This window comes from Eleutherodactylus coqui, chromosome 6 (genome assembly GCF_035609145.1).
Source record: "Eleutherodactylus coqui strain aEleCoq1 chromosome 6, aEleCoq1.hap1, whole genome shotgun sequence".
NCBI lineage: Eukaryota > Metazoa > Chordata > Amphibia > Anura > Eleutherodactylidae > Eleutherodactylus > Eleutherodactylus coqui.
In genome coordinates this window covers 109,687,021-109,703,291 of record NC_089842.1, presented here as the reverse complement: position 1 = coordinate 109,703,291, position 16,271 = coordinate 109,687,021, and the positions used below count along the sequence as shown (strand labels likewise).

Below are 16,271 nucleotides of genomic sequence, written 5' to 3'. Positions count from 1 at the left end.
CTCCAGAAATGTAAGTCCTTGAGATGTCCAATCAGCCATCTCTGAGGTTAATCTGTATCCGAGAAAGCTGGGTGACAGACAGTAGGGACACCATGGTATTGTCAGCCAGTCATTAATGGTGAACTGGTTTCTTTTGACAATGCCATGTGCCTTGCTACCATATGGCCTCATGCCTAGGCCTATTCACACAAGAGTTTTTACTTAGCTAATTCATAGGATCATATAATTGTAGTGTTGGAAGGGACCTCCAGGGTCATCTGGTCCAACCCCCTGCTCACTGCAGGATCACTAAATCATCCCAGACAGATATTTGTCCAGCCTTTGTTTGAAGACTTCCATTGAAGGAGAACTCACCACCTCCTGTGGTAACCTGATCCACATATATAACACCCTCACTGTCTAATAGCTAATTTGTGTCTCCTCCCTTTCAGTTTCATCCATTACTTCTAGTCTTTCCTTGTGTAAATGAGAATAGGGCTGATCCCTCTGCACTGTTACAAGCCTTCATATAGTTGTAGAAAGCTATTAAGTCTCCTCTCGGCCTTCTGTTTTGCAAGCTAAACATTCCGAGATCCTTTAACCGTTCCTTATAGGGCATGGTTTGCAGACCGCTCACCATCTTGGTGACTCTTCTCTGAACTTGCTCCAGGTTGTCTATGTCTTTTTTAAAGTGGGGTGCCAAGAACTGGACACAGTATTCCAGATGAGGTCTGACTAAGGAAGAGTAGAGGGGTATAATGACCTCACGTGATCTAGACTCTATGCTTCTGTTAATACATCCCAGAATTGTGTTTGCCTTTTTGGCTGCTGCATCACATTGTTGACTCATGTTCAGTCTATGATCTATTAGTATACCCAAGTCTTTTTCACATATGCTGCTGCTTAGCCCAATTCCTCCCATTCTGTATGTGCTGAGATAAAAAATTGCAGCCATCTGAAGCATTGGTTTTCAATGTATTCATTCAGACGGCCAATTTTTAGACGCGTAAAAACGTTGTGCCCGGAAAGATTGGACATTGGTGGCTGATTGTATACGCAGCCGGAAAGGATAGGTCTTGCCCTATCTTTCGGACGATATATGCTGGTAGCTCCTTTAGGCCTCATGTCCACGGGGAAAATAAGAATAAAAATCTGCAGTGTTTTTCCCGCACGCGGATCCGCGCCCCATAGGAATGCATTGACCACCCGCGGGTAGATAAATACCCGCGGATGGTATTTAAAAGTGAATGAAAAAATTTCTGGAGCATGAAAAAAAATGGACATGCTCCATTTTAGTGCGGATCAAGCATGCGGGAGCTCATAGAGCACATAGCTCAATTGATCTCCTGCATGAAAAATAAAAGACAATTACAGCACTGCATCCGCAGCCCAAATCCGCGTTACAAATCCGCAGCAGATCTGATTTTCCCCGTGGACATGAGGCCTTAGACTCCTATGGGAGCTGCAGAAAAAGGGAGGGAATTCCGGGCTGCGGCATATTTTTTTGCTAATGCACCGTACCTGCTCATCTGAATAGATGAGAAAATGATCATTTTAGCTGCGACTCGATTGCGGCTTTTTCCCGTTTATGTGATTTTCGCTGTGATGTGGCCAAAGTAAAACCACATCACCTGTGTGAAGGAGGCCTTAGGCAGGTTTGCTGTTCAGTACTCTAGGAAAGATGGGTGGGAACTTTGTGGGGGCTGTTTTGACAGACATATTATTTGTCACCCAGTTTCCAAGAAACAAAGTAACATTTGACAGAAGAGGGCTCAAGAGCTTCTGTTTTTTTCAAGGAGAAAATGCTCTTGAGGGCGGCTTCACAAGGGTGTATGTGCAAAAATGCACTAATTAGTGCAACATATTTGCTCTATGAATGTCACGCTTTTTTGCACGCATTTTTTTGCATTTTACTGTACTTTTTGCGCTGACAGGGACATCTCACAAGGGCACGGGAAACACACATGCTGGTATATAAAAGGCTGTGTAGTCTGATTAGTTCCAGATGTGTTCTAATTACGAGGGTTTTGGTTGCGCCTTAGTGCACCCCCCATAGACCCCTATGGGGCCTTTGGTGTGTAAATGCGCACTAATATAGAGCATGTTGCATTTTTTTTAGTGCACGTAATGCCCGTATAAAAACACAGATGAGAATGAAGCCATTCAAATCAATGGGTTCTATTCTCTGCGTATTCCGCATGCAATTATGAAAGCAAATATGTCCATATGAAGCCAACTTTAGGCCGCTGTCAGACAGGAGTATTTTGCTGCATATGAGGTCCATGTTGATAGGACTGTAATATGGAGATAACGTTAATTTATAGGACTAATCACATGGCCGTATTTGTTATGACCGTTTTTCGAAAAGGCATCATTTTTGCCTCAATATTTGTATTCTTTGCTATTGGGCAACTTATGATCAGTATTAGCCCTATAGAAAATAATAAAAATATGAAGGCAAATAAAAAAAACACGTCTGTAATACGGATTGGCTCATTTGATATCAGGCTTAGGGCTTCTTTGCGCACATTTTTGCCAAAGACAGAGAATAGAACCCATTGATTTTAATGGGTTTGTTCTCATTTCCTTTTCTTTGCATGCGCAAAAATAACTGTTCCTATTTATATACCTGATGCGATAATAGCGAAGGACAGGTAGGCGACGGCTTCCTTCAGATAGGTGTCCCCTTGCTGACTTTGTAGGATCGCCATGGCTTTAGAGTGACAGTGATGCTGCATCAATTTACAGTCTTCTTCCTTAAATATATCCATAATGGGGAGGAGGCAGGAAGTGTCGCCCAGCTGGATCACTTTCTTTATGAGCTGAAAAAAACCCCGCAAGAAGTGATTAATCCCATCGGAGATACAGAGTTACATAAGAATGAGCATTTAGTCTTATAAAGAAGATAAATCTAAATTCTCGCCCCGTGCTCTTCTGGCAAGTTGTTGGAAACTTCTATTTACTTAGGCCGGCTTCACACAGGTGTATTAGTGTGCGCAAAATTTACCAGCACTATATGCAGAGAATGGAAACCATTGATTTCAATAGGGTTGTTCATATTTCCATATTTTGTGCATGCATATCATTTGCGCAAAATACCCCACAGCATGCTCTACTTTTCTGCATATTTGCACAACAAAGGTCCCCACATTAGTCAATGGAGTTGCGCAAATGCGCATGCAATATGCAAGGAGACGTGTAATACGCTGTGGAATTCTGCTGGAAGAAGAACACATCTGGGACCTTTGCAATTGGTGCATCTTTGTTTGTCGCACGCAAGTGAGCATTCCTTGCGGGTGCAAAATGTACAATAAAATACACCCATACGCATGCAAAAAAGCCTTGTTCAACACCCAAAATGTATATGTATATGTAGCTATAAAGAATGCATCGCTGCACTTTCAATCCCTTAGGCTGCTCTCACACATGCATTTACAAAACACTGCATCCGAAACCGCTGCATTTTACCACAATTTTTTGTGGCATTTCCGAACGCATTTTACAGCATTTTTTAATTCACCCCTTATTGTGATGGGTGATGGGGGGCATTAAAAAGGGCTAAAATATGCAAAAATAGAGCAGACAGCGTTTGGAAATTTTGGCGTTAGAAATGCCGCGTTTGAGTGCAGGTCTACAAAACCACATTGGAGATGTTGTACCGCGATTACCACGGCATTTAAAATATTCCACTAATCGTGGTAAAAAGTGGGCTGTGAGAGCGGCCTTCATCTATTCTTGACAGTAAAAGAGTTACAATGCAAAAAACTAAAACTGGTATTGAATTCTCAGATCTGGACGCCTGATATTCTAGTAGAAGTAAAGTTTGCCTCTTTCAGTTTATTATTGGTATTGCAGGTTACAATATACAGCTGTGCCGGAGGTATTACAAACCCTACCAGCTGGCGGTGAAGCGATAAAAGATGCACGTGGGCTCAAAAGCCTCTCTAACTAGATAAATAGACTCCAGTATTATAAATGCTACATGGTAGGTGTTGGTACTTTTACAGATTTTGCATTGGGGTGCAGGTGGTTCGTTTTTCGCCTGCCCGTCACCATGGGCTACAGGTTAGTACCACGGGCAGAAGAATTGAAGGAATATCTCCTATCATTCAAGTGATTACATTCACCTCTGGCCGGTGTTAATATATGCTTACGTATTATACAATTACTACCAGCAGCACAAGGGTGAATTCCCACGCAACAAAAACTGCTTCTGAGACTCCACCACCCATGGCTGCCAATAGCCACAGGATCTTGCATATAAGATTATACGGCCATGGCTGGGCGGAGTCTCAAAAGCATTCTTTGTTGTGTGACAACGCTGTCTAAATTAATTATTTTTCTAACACACTCAACACGACTACAAAGCTCCATTACTCTATTTACTCTTCCCTACTGCATCCAAGTTAAAATGCCAGTTTGTGGTTGCCACTAGGGGGCGAGCTGCATATGGCTGCATGACATCTATTAACCTATTATGGATTGAGGGAGGTTTGTGTTTGGAGAAAACAGTGCAGTGGTCTGGTAAAGGCGATGTTCACACCAGTCATATTCACTATGGATTTTCCACAGCAGAAAATTAGCAGGTAATATGTAGAACATCTTCAGTGGCCAAAAGTACAACAAAGGCCAATTTCCCATGGGCATATTATCGCAGCAATTCTGCATTAGCAATACGGACCCAACCACAGCCGGGGTTTAAGGACCCAAACTTAGGGCAGTGGTTTAGCTATAGCGGCCACAGCTGCAGAGGGAAAGCATCAATTTTAAGGATTGCTCCCCTGATCTTTTAAGATTCACAACCTCACCAGATCCCAGTGCTGCCCAGATGGGTAACTTAAAGGGATTTACCAAGATTGAAAGTCAACCCAAATCCACAGGGTAGGGGATAACTTGGTGATCTGTAGGGTCTCACTGTTGACATGACATTTTCGAGAATGGAGATCCTGTGGCCTCCATCCTCCCTACTTCTAAGGTTACTGCACCCCCTGCAGTGAGGAGAAGACTGAATAAAGCGTGGGTTGCTCAAAAACACTAACACTCCATCAGACCCATGGAAATGAATGGAGTGCCGCCCGCATATGCTCAGCTATTCATTCTGACGTCACTGTGTGGGGAGAAGCAACCCTAGCTGTAACAGGCAGAGGGGAACACGGGCCCTGTTCCCAAGATCTGCAGGAGTTCTAGCAGTGAGAACTCCACTGATGGTTAGGGTATAATTTGTAATCTAGGTACAACCCCTTTAAGAGACCCAGTGATGCTGTGGAAAGTTTCAAGTAGTCCATGGTCAGTTGCTATGAAAAGCAGTGGGAGTGAGGGGTGGGCTGAACTTTCGCACCAGGGCCCATAAGCCTTTCGCTGTCATAGGGCCCTATGAAGCTCCACGTTTGGGTCAGTAAACCTGAAAGGGCAGGACACACATCCGTATTATGGACACAGAAATACGGTTGTAATGCACCCGTATGAATCTGGCCTAATGCTGTGGATTTTGTAGCAAAATTAAGGGTGAATTTGTTGCAGATTTCACTATTGCAAACCGTGAACTCCACACTCAAATCTGCAGCAGATGCTGAGGATTTTTAATCCACAGTGTATGTCTATTCCACGGCGGATTTCCTGCAGAATTCTTGCACACCTTGCGGATGAGGTTTTTTATAATCTCATCCACATGGCTTGTATGTAAGTGCTTTAGATGTTCCGTACAGACATTCTGCAACATTTATGCCCCGTGTGACCAAACTCTATTAATGAAATTCTGCGCGATACAAACGGCTTCATGAATGGGCTCTAGAAGGTATTATTTAGGTGGCAGCATTCTGGTCAGTATCTTGCACCAGTTTTTGTAATCCAAAATCAGGAATGGGTCCAAAATGCGGAAGAGGTGCAAATCTTTCAATTAGTTTTTTGTCGCTGTTGGTTCCACTTCTGGTTTTGGCTTACAAATATTGAAAGGGCCACTCTGGCAAAAATACTTTTTTCCTTCCCTGCCCCCTCAGCTGATTGCTTAGAGCAGTGTTCCTCAACTCCAGTCCTCAGGGACCCCCAACAGGTCATGTTTTCAGGATGTCCTCAGTATTGCAAAGGTGATGTAATTATTGTCAGTGCCTCAGACATTGCCACAGGTGTTCTTACTATAGGAGATCCTGAAAACATGACCTGTTGGTGGTCCCTGAGGACTGGAGTTGGAGACCCCTGGCTTAGAGGTCTCTGTGTATTCCAGCTACTTCCATACTGTGCAGCCATCTCTCTAATACTTACCTGGCACCATCTTAATGGTGAGATTTTTTTCCTTTCACTTTCAATCAGTCCCATGATCCATCAGAACTGCATTAGCTGAGGCTGTATCATGTTTGCCTGCTGGGGGAACAGTTTAATTATCATTACCTTCTATAGTGACCTAAATAAGCTATAAACCATCCGTATACAATCAGGAGGATGAGCTGTTATCTCCTCTATTATAACTGTGTGATATCACGTGAGTGAGGTTAAACATTGGCCAGTGTGCTCATGGCAAGGAGACCTGAATTATTGGAATTCATGCGAGACTTAATGGATGTGGCACGGGCATTCCTTAGTCCACAGTGCCACATGTGCACTGGACATACAACTGAATATACATCATTGAAGCCATCACCACCCACAGTGGACAGTACAATGGCCACCCATGGGTGCTTAATGATCACGACCGGTAATGTCTGACCAAAATTGTCTATGTGAACATACAAGTGACTCCAGTAGAGATCACATCCACATTCAGTGCAGGAGGCCCCACACACATATATTCCACAAGTCAATGCACCGTTCTGCACCTTCCATGGGATATGGGAGAAGACCCCCAGAGTGCCTCTGTTATCGCCACAACACCAGGCTGATGGTAGGGTTCATGTGTGACTCAAACCCCATGAAGCTTTGGACCCCAGTTGTCAATAAGGCACTGTGCAGGCTGGTAGTGGTTCCATACTGGTGTAGGGCATTCTCATGGCATGGGTTGGGTCTACTGGTCTGCCTAAACATGTCATTCACTGGTGCCTGCTACGGTTCACTGCTTGGTGACTATTTGCAGCTCTTCATGGACTTCATGTGCCCCCATAATAATGGGATATTCCAGCAGGAATATTCATCGGGTCATTGGGCCCAAGTTGTCCAGAATTGGTTGATGGAGCATTCTAGAAAGCTCTTACAAATGGTATCACATTGTAGAAGACATCACAAAATAATTGTGACAGTCCCGCAGTTGTTTGGGACTTTGAATTACATGATAATTGGAGGTTCAAAAGACCAGAAGATTGAGCACAACAGTGACAAGTCTTGCATTTGTCATTTCCTTACAATTTATATACTTTTTCTATGACAGTCCGATAAACCAGAATACTTGATGCCTGTCAAGTCATGTTAATGCCAGTTTAAAGCGGGTATACCATAATAGAACAAATACATTTCTAGTTTAACATAATAGAACAATGCTGACACCTGCTGGTAGAAAGTAGAATTGCATGCATTACCTGGTTTCCATCATAAATGAAACCTTTTCTGAACTGCAGCAAAGCCAATCTGGCCAGAACTGGAGATCTTTGAGAACTGCTGTTTAGGGCCAATGACAGCATTTTGTGAGCCTCTTCAATCCGATTCATTTGGTAGAGGGCATCCGTGCACAGAATCCGGCACACGTCATCGGTGGGATCCAGCATCATTAGGAGGTTGGCCAGCTGGTGCACACCTGAAATATCACTGGGGCATAAGTGAGAAGATTATGAGAATGAGTTAGTTTCTTAATCCCTGTTTCAGCTATCTTAAAGGGCTTGTCCACGTCCAAACTATTGATGACCCATCCTCAGGGTAGGTTATCAATAGTTGATCAGCAGGGGTCTGCAATTTGGGATACATTATCAGCATACCAGCTAATAGCCCGGTGGTCTGGAGTCGTAAGTGGTTAACCCCTGGCAAGTAACTATTGATGACCTATTTCGAGTTCAGATGTGGACAACCTCTTTAAATACTGCAGTATTTTATATAATGTGAATCTGTGAATTAAATAAATTGTTAATGCATCTGGTATCCTGAGGTCTGCAAAGCTTCACAGCCCCTTTAAGTATCAGGCCAAAAGCATAAGGCCATATTTCTCAGTTGTGTGGTTTCTGTGTATTCCATGGGTGGCACAAGGAATGTGCAGTGTGTGCAGATCAGACAATCAGACCATGCCAATGATCCAAAGAATGTCACAAAAACACACAAACCAAAATGCTTTGTAAGTAGGGTGTTTCTTATTTCACTGTAGACTTGAAAGGGGTTGTGCCAACTTTTAAAGTTATCCCTGATCCACAGAACAGGGGATAATTTTCTGATCATGCGGTTTGGCCATTGGGAACCCCACTGATCCCAAGAATTGGGGTTACCAAGGGTCCACGCATGAATGCTTGCCACCGCCACTCTGTTCATGTCAATAGGACCGCCAGAGATAAGTGCTTGGCCATCTCAGGCAGTCTCATTGAAATGAACAAAGCGGTGGTGTGCATACTCAGTGGGCGCTCCATTCATATAGGGACTTTCAGAACCCTTCTTCTCTGAATCAGTGGGGGACATAGAAGTCAGACCACACCAATAAGAAAGTTAGCCGCTATCCTGAGGCATTTACAAACACAGGTTTCCCCGCAGCTTTTTACTAAACGCCCGTGGATAGGGGGCCTAACCATCTTAGATGGGAGGAAATGCCAAATCAATTCATCCCTTGCATTCTATACTTTGGCTTATCAGTGGGAAAGCTGCTTCTCTCTATTAGATATTGGTAATTTCTATGGGTTCTTATCAGCTTAATGAACTTAATATCATTTTGTGTGCAATACTTTTATTTCTGGAATGGTTGGTCCTCTCGTATTTTTAATGATCACCTACATATAATTGCATTTCTTTATTTTGTTATCTATTAATTTTAATTACATCATTTTTCGTTTGAGTATTCCTCCCTTTTTCCTAAATTCTTGGCTCTCTATGGCCTTTTGGCACTTATTCCTATGTCTACATTCATGTTAGTAGTGAACATCCCCAACTTTCTGGGGAAGAGGTAGTTTCGAAATGTGTCAATTTGCTGGATTTAATGAGCAGAAGTCACCATTTTTATCCTCTGGCTTTGAGAACATTTTTCATCTAATCAAGGGTTGTGCTATGCCCCATTCTTTTCTTCCTAGTGCTCCCCTGCATTTCCCGATGCTCATGTGGTTGGGTAACACCTAGGGGTCAGCAGCACCTTCCGCATGCAGTTGAACAAGCTACATCAAGTCTCCATTTGAGCACAGATTCAATGCAGCTCACCCCACCCAAACTCCTGAGCCCTTCTGCTATCCTAAGGCTACCCACATGAGCGAATGTGTTATCAGGCCGAGAAATTCGGTTTGATATAGCGCTCACCAACGTGCTTTTTAACGGCGAGGCGTTTTAATGGCAATGGCAAGGTGTTTTAATGGCAACGCCTCCCAACACTTCAGTAAAGTAGCGATCCTCAGGCTCAGCTTTCAGCTGCATTACAGAATTGCCAAGTGTTTCCAATTGTTTTAAATGGGAAACATCGCACTTGCTTGCCGTGCAATGTGTTTTGCTGTCCTACTGAAAACAATGGGCAATGCATTCCGAGGAACATGAAAACATTGATCATGTATATGACTCCATTCACAAGAATGGGGTTCATATTCGCGCACGATTTGTGCATCTGGCAATAGACAAATCTCGGGCGAGTTTCTGAGCCGTGTGAAACAGGCCTTTGTTTATTCTCACTCTACACCTAACATCTCTATTAGGGCTTAAAAATGTGTTTGCATATGTTTCTGTGCGTGTAGTGGCCCAGAACACCATCCTGGTCCCCTCCATAAATGTCATACATGTTTGTCCTATGTAGATGCACTGTGCAAAGCTGTCTTGTCGATCCCAGTGTGTGTGTTGCACAGCTGCGGCACCTGAGAGGTTAACTTCACTAACATCATTGCATGTCTGTAAATGTATGTCTGTCGTGTCATGTGGTGTGAGTGAAAGTATAAATAGGAGTGATTGAGAGCGGGAAAGAAGTTCTGTCTTCAATCTGAGTTAGTTCCTGCCTTAACGCAGAGCCATATGGAAGCACCTTCAGCTTCCATGTAGGTGAAGATGGAGGAAAAGGAGGGATATCCTGTAGTGACTGAAGTAAGAGAGAGTATTCCTAAGTAATTCTGTATCGAGAAATTCATCGTAAAGGTACTAATTTTAAACCACAAGTTGTTCCTGCGTGGCCGTTCAGAGTTAGGATCACCGCGCAGAAGTACACTACAGGTCACACTCACACGTCTCCCGTACGGGGTGTCAGAGCTAATCCTTTAAGTAAATAATTGTTGCCAGAGTGTCTGTGGAGTGACCCCTACCCCCTTCCTCCTCCGGAATGCACCCAATCCAGGAGCGGTACCGTACAGATAACACAGACTGTAGGATCTGTGTCATTCTGTGTATCCTCCCTGATCTCTGAACTCTGTTTTGCTTTCTCTGTGAAGAATTGTACTTGCATTACTGTGAATAATTGTTTACTGCAGTTTATCAAGTAAAGTTATACCGGGCCCTAACCTTTCCTGGGGCCCTGAGGTACTATACACAAGTCTCTGTGATTATTCTCTACCGTGTAGCATATTGGTGTGTGGGAACGGTGGCGTCATGCGTGATAACTACTACCCCATCATTCCATTTATTGGCGTGCCCTATCCTAGGGATGTCGAAGGTGGCCTGCAATTCAGCTCTGGCCTTGGCTACGTGTATCCCTCCGGGAAGAGAGTCTAGTAAGTGCCGCCGTGACAAGCCAACACTTATCCTTCCCAGCTCTCCACATTGGTCAAGTGTCTGGGGTGTTGCATACGCGTGAAAATCATGCCCACAAAATATGACAAAGCAAAAAAAACTAAGAATTATAACTTGTTTATGCACAAATACACTCCGTTCTGGCAAGCATATTTGCGCATAGGTTGATCTGCTTAAGCCTTAGACACATCTAATTCTTCTGCTAAACAATGGTTAATTATATGTACAAGTACAACTTAAAGGGGTTGTCTCGCGAAAGCAAGTGGGGTTAAGTACTTCTGTATAGCCATATTAATGCACTTTGTAATATACATCGTGCATTAAATATGAGCCATACAGAAGTTATTCACCTTCCCTGCGCTGGCGTCCCCGTCTACATGGCTCCGTCTAATTTCAGCGTCTAATCTCCCGATTAGACGCACTTGCGCAGAAGGGTCTTCTCCCATCTGTTCGGTCCGGCACGAGCGGCATTCTGGCTCCGCCCCCTCCTACGCGTCATCACGTAGCTCCGCCCCTGTCACATGTGCCGATTCCAGCCTCCTGATTGGAACCGAACAGATGGGAGAAGACCCTTCTGCGCAAGCGCGTCTAATCGGGAGATTAGACGCTGAAATTAGACGGAGCCATGGAGACGGGGACGCCAGCACAGGGAAGGTAGGTGAATAACTTCTGTATGGCTCATATTTAATGCACGATGTATATTACAAAGTGCATTAATATGGCCATACAGAAGTGCTGAACCCCACTTGCTTTCGCGAGACAACCCCTTTAAAGCTTCTAGGCTACAATGCAAAATGTCTTACGCTGACCCCACCATGTGCCACATACTGTACAATACTATTGTCCTCTCATGTAGCAGAGGGGACTTTCAGTCTCACTGGGTACCCCGCCCAAGTGTAACTTCTACCTTTACACCCCCTATACATTCTCCCATGATTTTAAGTAACATATATAGTAGGTATGTATACTTGGCCATTACCATTCCTGAGTTGAGTCATCGTCATGCTTCACAATCTTATTTTTGTTCATTAGTCCATGTTCATTTGTACTAGAAGACTTTATGTGCAGCATCTTCTCGCCTTCTTCCTGTAAGACCTTGTACAGAAGGCCTCTTTGGTTCCAAGGCACATAAGTCTTAATTGTCAATAAGGTCTCATCTAATTTTAGCTTGCAGGAAGTAATATAATCCAGGACAGTCAGATAGGAACTTCCATTCATCATCCGGATAAGGCCTCTACCGCAGAGAGCTCTCACACAACTGGAAGGATGCGGCAATTCGTCTTCTATAATCTTCTGAAAGTCCTTTAGGGCTTGTTGATATTCATTGCTGTGGAAGTGACAAAAGCCCTTTAAGACATATAAGGTGTTTTGATAAGTTTTCAGTTGGGAGTCAATCAACTGGTTGCAAATGTGCAGACAGGTCTGGAAATCTCCAGAAAGGAGTTTGCAGTCTGCTAGACGTACATTCATCTCCCGTTTGCTTTCAGGGAAGCATTGGATTAGGAACTCCAAGGCTTGTATGATTGGTAAGAGAAGCTCTTTACCAGTGTCTGACCTCAGCTCTGGCCGAGCTCGTATGGCTTCTCTGAAGTCTCCAAACTCTATTTCGATACAGGTCTTGGACCGTTCCATCACTCTAGTTATATCGGAGTCAGAGAAGATCTCCATAACTCGTTTCTTGGCATGAATGGGACTGACTCTGAAGGCCTCTGCTAAGTCCTGCACCATTTCTTTGGTACGGCAGCCTAAAGAGTAGTAGGCTGCTCCCCGATCTACCAGCAACCAAGAAATCTTCTCTTCCTTAAGTTTGGTCTCCAGTAACAGAGACTCGATAGCCCTGGAATATACAGCGATACACTCTTCAAACTTACATTCCTCAAATAGATAGGCTGCTTGGGTTTTGCATATCTGAAGGTCATCAGGAGCCAACGCAGCTAGAAAGCTATAACAGTCATGTAGCAAGATGCTCATGTTACCTTCTGTGTTATTATTCTTGTAAGAGGAGATATATCCATGGAAGGCACTGATGATTTGGTGCAGGTGATTTTTTTGCTTAGTACAAATGTACTGCCTTGACTCCTCCTTGTATTTAGAAAAGGCTTGGATGTAGTCAACCACTCCATTTCTTGAATGAGTATCAGACAAAATCCAAGCAAGACCTCTGGTCAAGAGAAGTTCTAGAGAGTGCTGTGGGTATGTAATCAATAAAGAGTTGCATCTGGTTACCACATCTTCATAGCGTCCACTTTTAAGGAATGTGCTCATTTTGAATAAGGAGGCAGCAAAATTATTTGGATAGAGGGTAGAAAGGAAGACTGCCGCTATTCCTGGATTCAGTGAGACAATAGCCATACCGTCACATTTGATTTTTGGTATATCACTTTCTCCTAGACACCATTTCTCCAAGGCTGTAATTACAGAATGGTACTGTCCATCGTCCAGAGATTTTACTCTTTGTAAGGCAATGGGTGCATTGCAGCTAAAAGCTGCCATATAAAATGCTGATGCTAAGAAGTGTTCATCATTGAGAAGATGCTGGTAGGCTTCCCAACATAATCGACTGGGAACATCTTGACTGGACATCTTTATTTCTTGGCAACTACTCAGATGTCATCTTCTGCTGTAGTATCTAATTCCAAAAAAAGGATAAAGCAAGTCATTTGATTAGAACTAATCCCATTGGTCCCCTAATCTTATACTGCACATATAAAGAAATAAAATCATGCACACCAGAGGAAGGATATATAGAAAAGACAAGTGGGCTTATGGGGAGGAGTTGTGCCAGCTTTGAGGGGGGAAGCTTAATGTAACTATTGTCTTGTGATAAGCTGGTCAAATTCTGCCTTGCAATTTCAATATTAGAAATGTGGAACATGTTGCAATAAAACATTTACATTGTCTAGAAAAGAGGAAGGTAGTATAGAAAACACGAAGGAAATGGCAATCTTAAAGGAGTATACTGGGCATTTAGTACTGACGGCTTAACCTCAGGATAGATCATTAATTATTGGTCCAACACTATGAATCCCCACCGATCAGCTGATTCTGAGGCCCACTATCAATGATGCGAGGACGGATGTCTACATTAGTGGTCAGAGTTGGAAGTGTAATAGAAGGCTTCATGCCCATTGAAATCAATAGGAGCAATGCCACCTATTACACTTCTGGCTCCTCGTTGTGGTCAGTGACAGAAGTGAATAGAAGGCATTGCTCCCATTGATTTCAATGGGAGTAAAGCTGCCTATTACACTTTTGGCCCTGGCCACTGATGATGAGGTCTGGCCCCGCTGCACTGACAGTGAGTGGGAGGATCATCTGATTGGCGGAAATCTCGAATGGCAGACTACCGCTGATCAACTATGGAGGACCTATCCTTAGGACAGCTCATCAATAATAAATGCTTGCAAAGACCCTTTAAGATCTTTAATAGTTGTGTGGGTCTCTAAAGAAATGTAATCTCTTCAAAGGGGTATTCCACTTTGAACATTTAGGGATATAGTCAATCAGCACGTTTTATAATATAAACTCAAAGTTCCACCCAAGATGTACTTGTCAGATATTAACATAGTAACATTGTATGTTAGGCCGAATGAAGACAATGTCCATCTTGTTCAGCCTGTTTCAACCATCCCCCCTTGTTGGTCCAGAGCAAAGCAAAAAAAAAACCTTATCAAGGCAGAAGCCAATTTAGCTCATTTGAAGGAAAAAAATTCCTTCCCGGCTCCAGAATGGAAGTCAGAGTAATCCCTGAATCAACATTTGAGTTCCTACCTGACTCCAAGACCCAGATCAACAAGCCCATGGGTTATCTAATGTCTATATCCTGTAATATCATAGCACTCTAAAAAGATATCTAGTCCCCTCTTAAACTCCTCTCTAGATTTTGCCATCACCACGTCCTCAGGCAGAGAGCTCCATAGTCCCACTACTCTAACAGTAAAGATCCCCCTTCTATGTTGGTGATGAAACCTGCTTTCTTCTAGACGTAGAGGATGCCCTTTTGTTACCATCACAGTCCTGGGTATAAACAGACTATGGGAGACATCCTTGTATTGTCCCCTAATGTATTTATACATTGTCATTTGGTCGTCCCTTAACCGTCTTTTTTCCAGGGTGAATAATCCCAATTTTGTTAGCCTCTCTGGGTATTCCAGTCCTCTCATTCCATTTATTAATTTAGTTGCCCTTCTTTAAACCCCTTCAACATCTTTCCTGAGCACCGGTGACCAGAACTATACACAGTATTCCATGTGAGGCCTGACAAGTGCCTTATATAGTGGAAGAATAATGTTCTTGTCTCTCGCCCTATACCTCTTTTAATGCACCCCAAGACTTTATTTGCTTTTGTAGCAGCTGACTGGCATTGGTTGCTCCAGTTAAAGGGGTTGTCCTGCGCCGAAACGTTTTTTTTTTTTTTATTCAATAGGCCCCCCGTTCGGCGCGAGACAAACCCGATGCAGGGGTAAAAAAAAAAAACGGATAGTACTTACCCGAATCCCCGCACTGCGGCGACTTCTTACTTACCTGGCTAAGATGGCCGCCGGGATCTTCACCCACGGTGGACCGCAGGTCTTCTCCCATGGTGCACCGTGGGCTCTGTGCGTTCCATTGCCGATTCCAGCCTCCTGATTGGCTGGAATCGGCACACGTGACGGGGCGGAGCTACGAGGAGCAGCTCTCCGGCACAAGCGGCCCCATTCAGAAGGGAGAAGACCGGACTGCGCAAGCGCGTCTAATCGGGAGATTAGACGCTGAAATTAGACGGCACCATGGAGACGAGGACGCTAGCAACGGAGCAGGTAAGTGAATAACTTCTGTATGGCTCATATTTAATGCACGATGTACATTACAAAGTGCATTAATATGGCCATACAGAAGTGTATAACCCCACTTGCTTTCGCGGGACAACCCCTTTAAGTCTACAGTCAACTAGTACCAAAAACCTATCTCCATCTCGCTTTTCCCTAGTAGCACCCCATTTAGTGTATATTGGTGACATCCGTTTCTCCTGCCCATGTGCATAACCTTACATTTATCAATATTGAACTTCATTTGCCATTTTTCTACCCAAGCCCCCAACTTACATAGGTCCGTTTATAGCCGCATATTGTCCACCTTTGTATTAATAATCTTGCATAGTTTCATATCGTCTGCAAATATCAATATTTTACTGCACAGTACCTCTATCAGGTTATTGATAAATATATTGAACAGAATGGGGCCTAATACTGAACCCTGTGGCACCTCACTAGCAACGGTGGCCCAATCAGAGTATGAACCATTTATTACCACCCTTTGCTTTCTATCTCCTAGCCAGTTCTTTACCCAGATACATACGTTTTTGCCCAGACTGAGTTGTCTCATTTTATATATCAAACTATTATGCAGCACAGAGTCAAATGCTTTAGAAAAATCCAGAAATATGAGATCAATAGACTCTCCCAGGTCCAGCCTAGAATTTACTTCATTGTAGAAGTTGATCAAAT

At 43.5% G+C, this 16,271-nt stretch overlaps 1 protein-coding gene across 1 annotated transcript in view; it reads right to left on the bottom strand.

Annotated features, from left to right (window-relative positions):
* Positions 1 to 16,271, bottom strand: part of TTC34 (tetratricopeptide repeat domain 34) — a 71,871-nt gene that overhangs the window by 46,624 nt on the left and 8,976 nt on the right. The window contains exons 2-4 of the mRNA XM_066607387.1: positions 11,765 to 13,414; positions 7,482 to 7,707; positions 2,609 to 2,801 (exon numbers count right to left, since the gene is read on the bottom strand). Coding sequence (XP_066463484.1) covers positions 2,609 to 2,801; positions 7,482 to 7,707; positions 11,765 to 13,368 — 2,023 coding nt within the window. The 5' untranslated portion in view covers positions 13,369 to 13,414. The remainder of the gene's footprint in view (positions 1 to 2,608; positions 2,802 to 7,481; positions 7,708 to 11,764; positions 13,415 to 16,271) is intronic.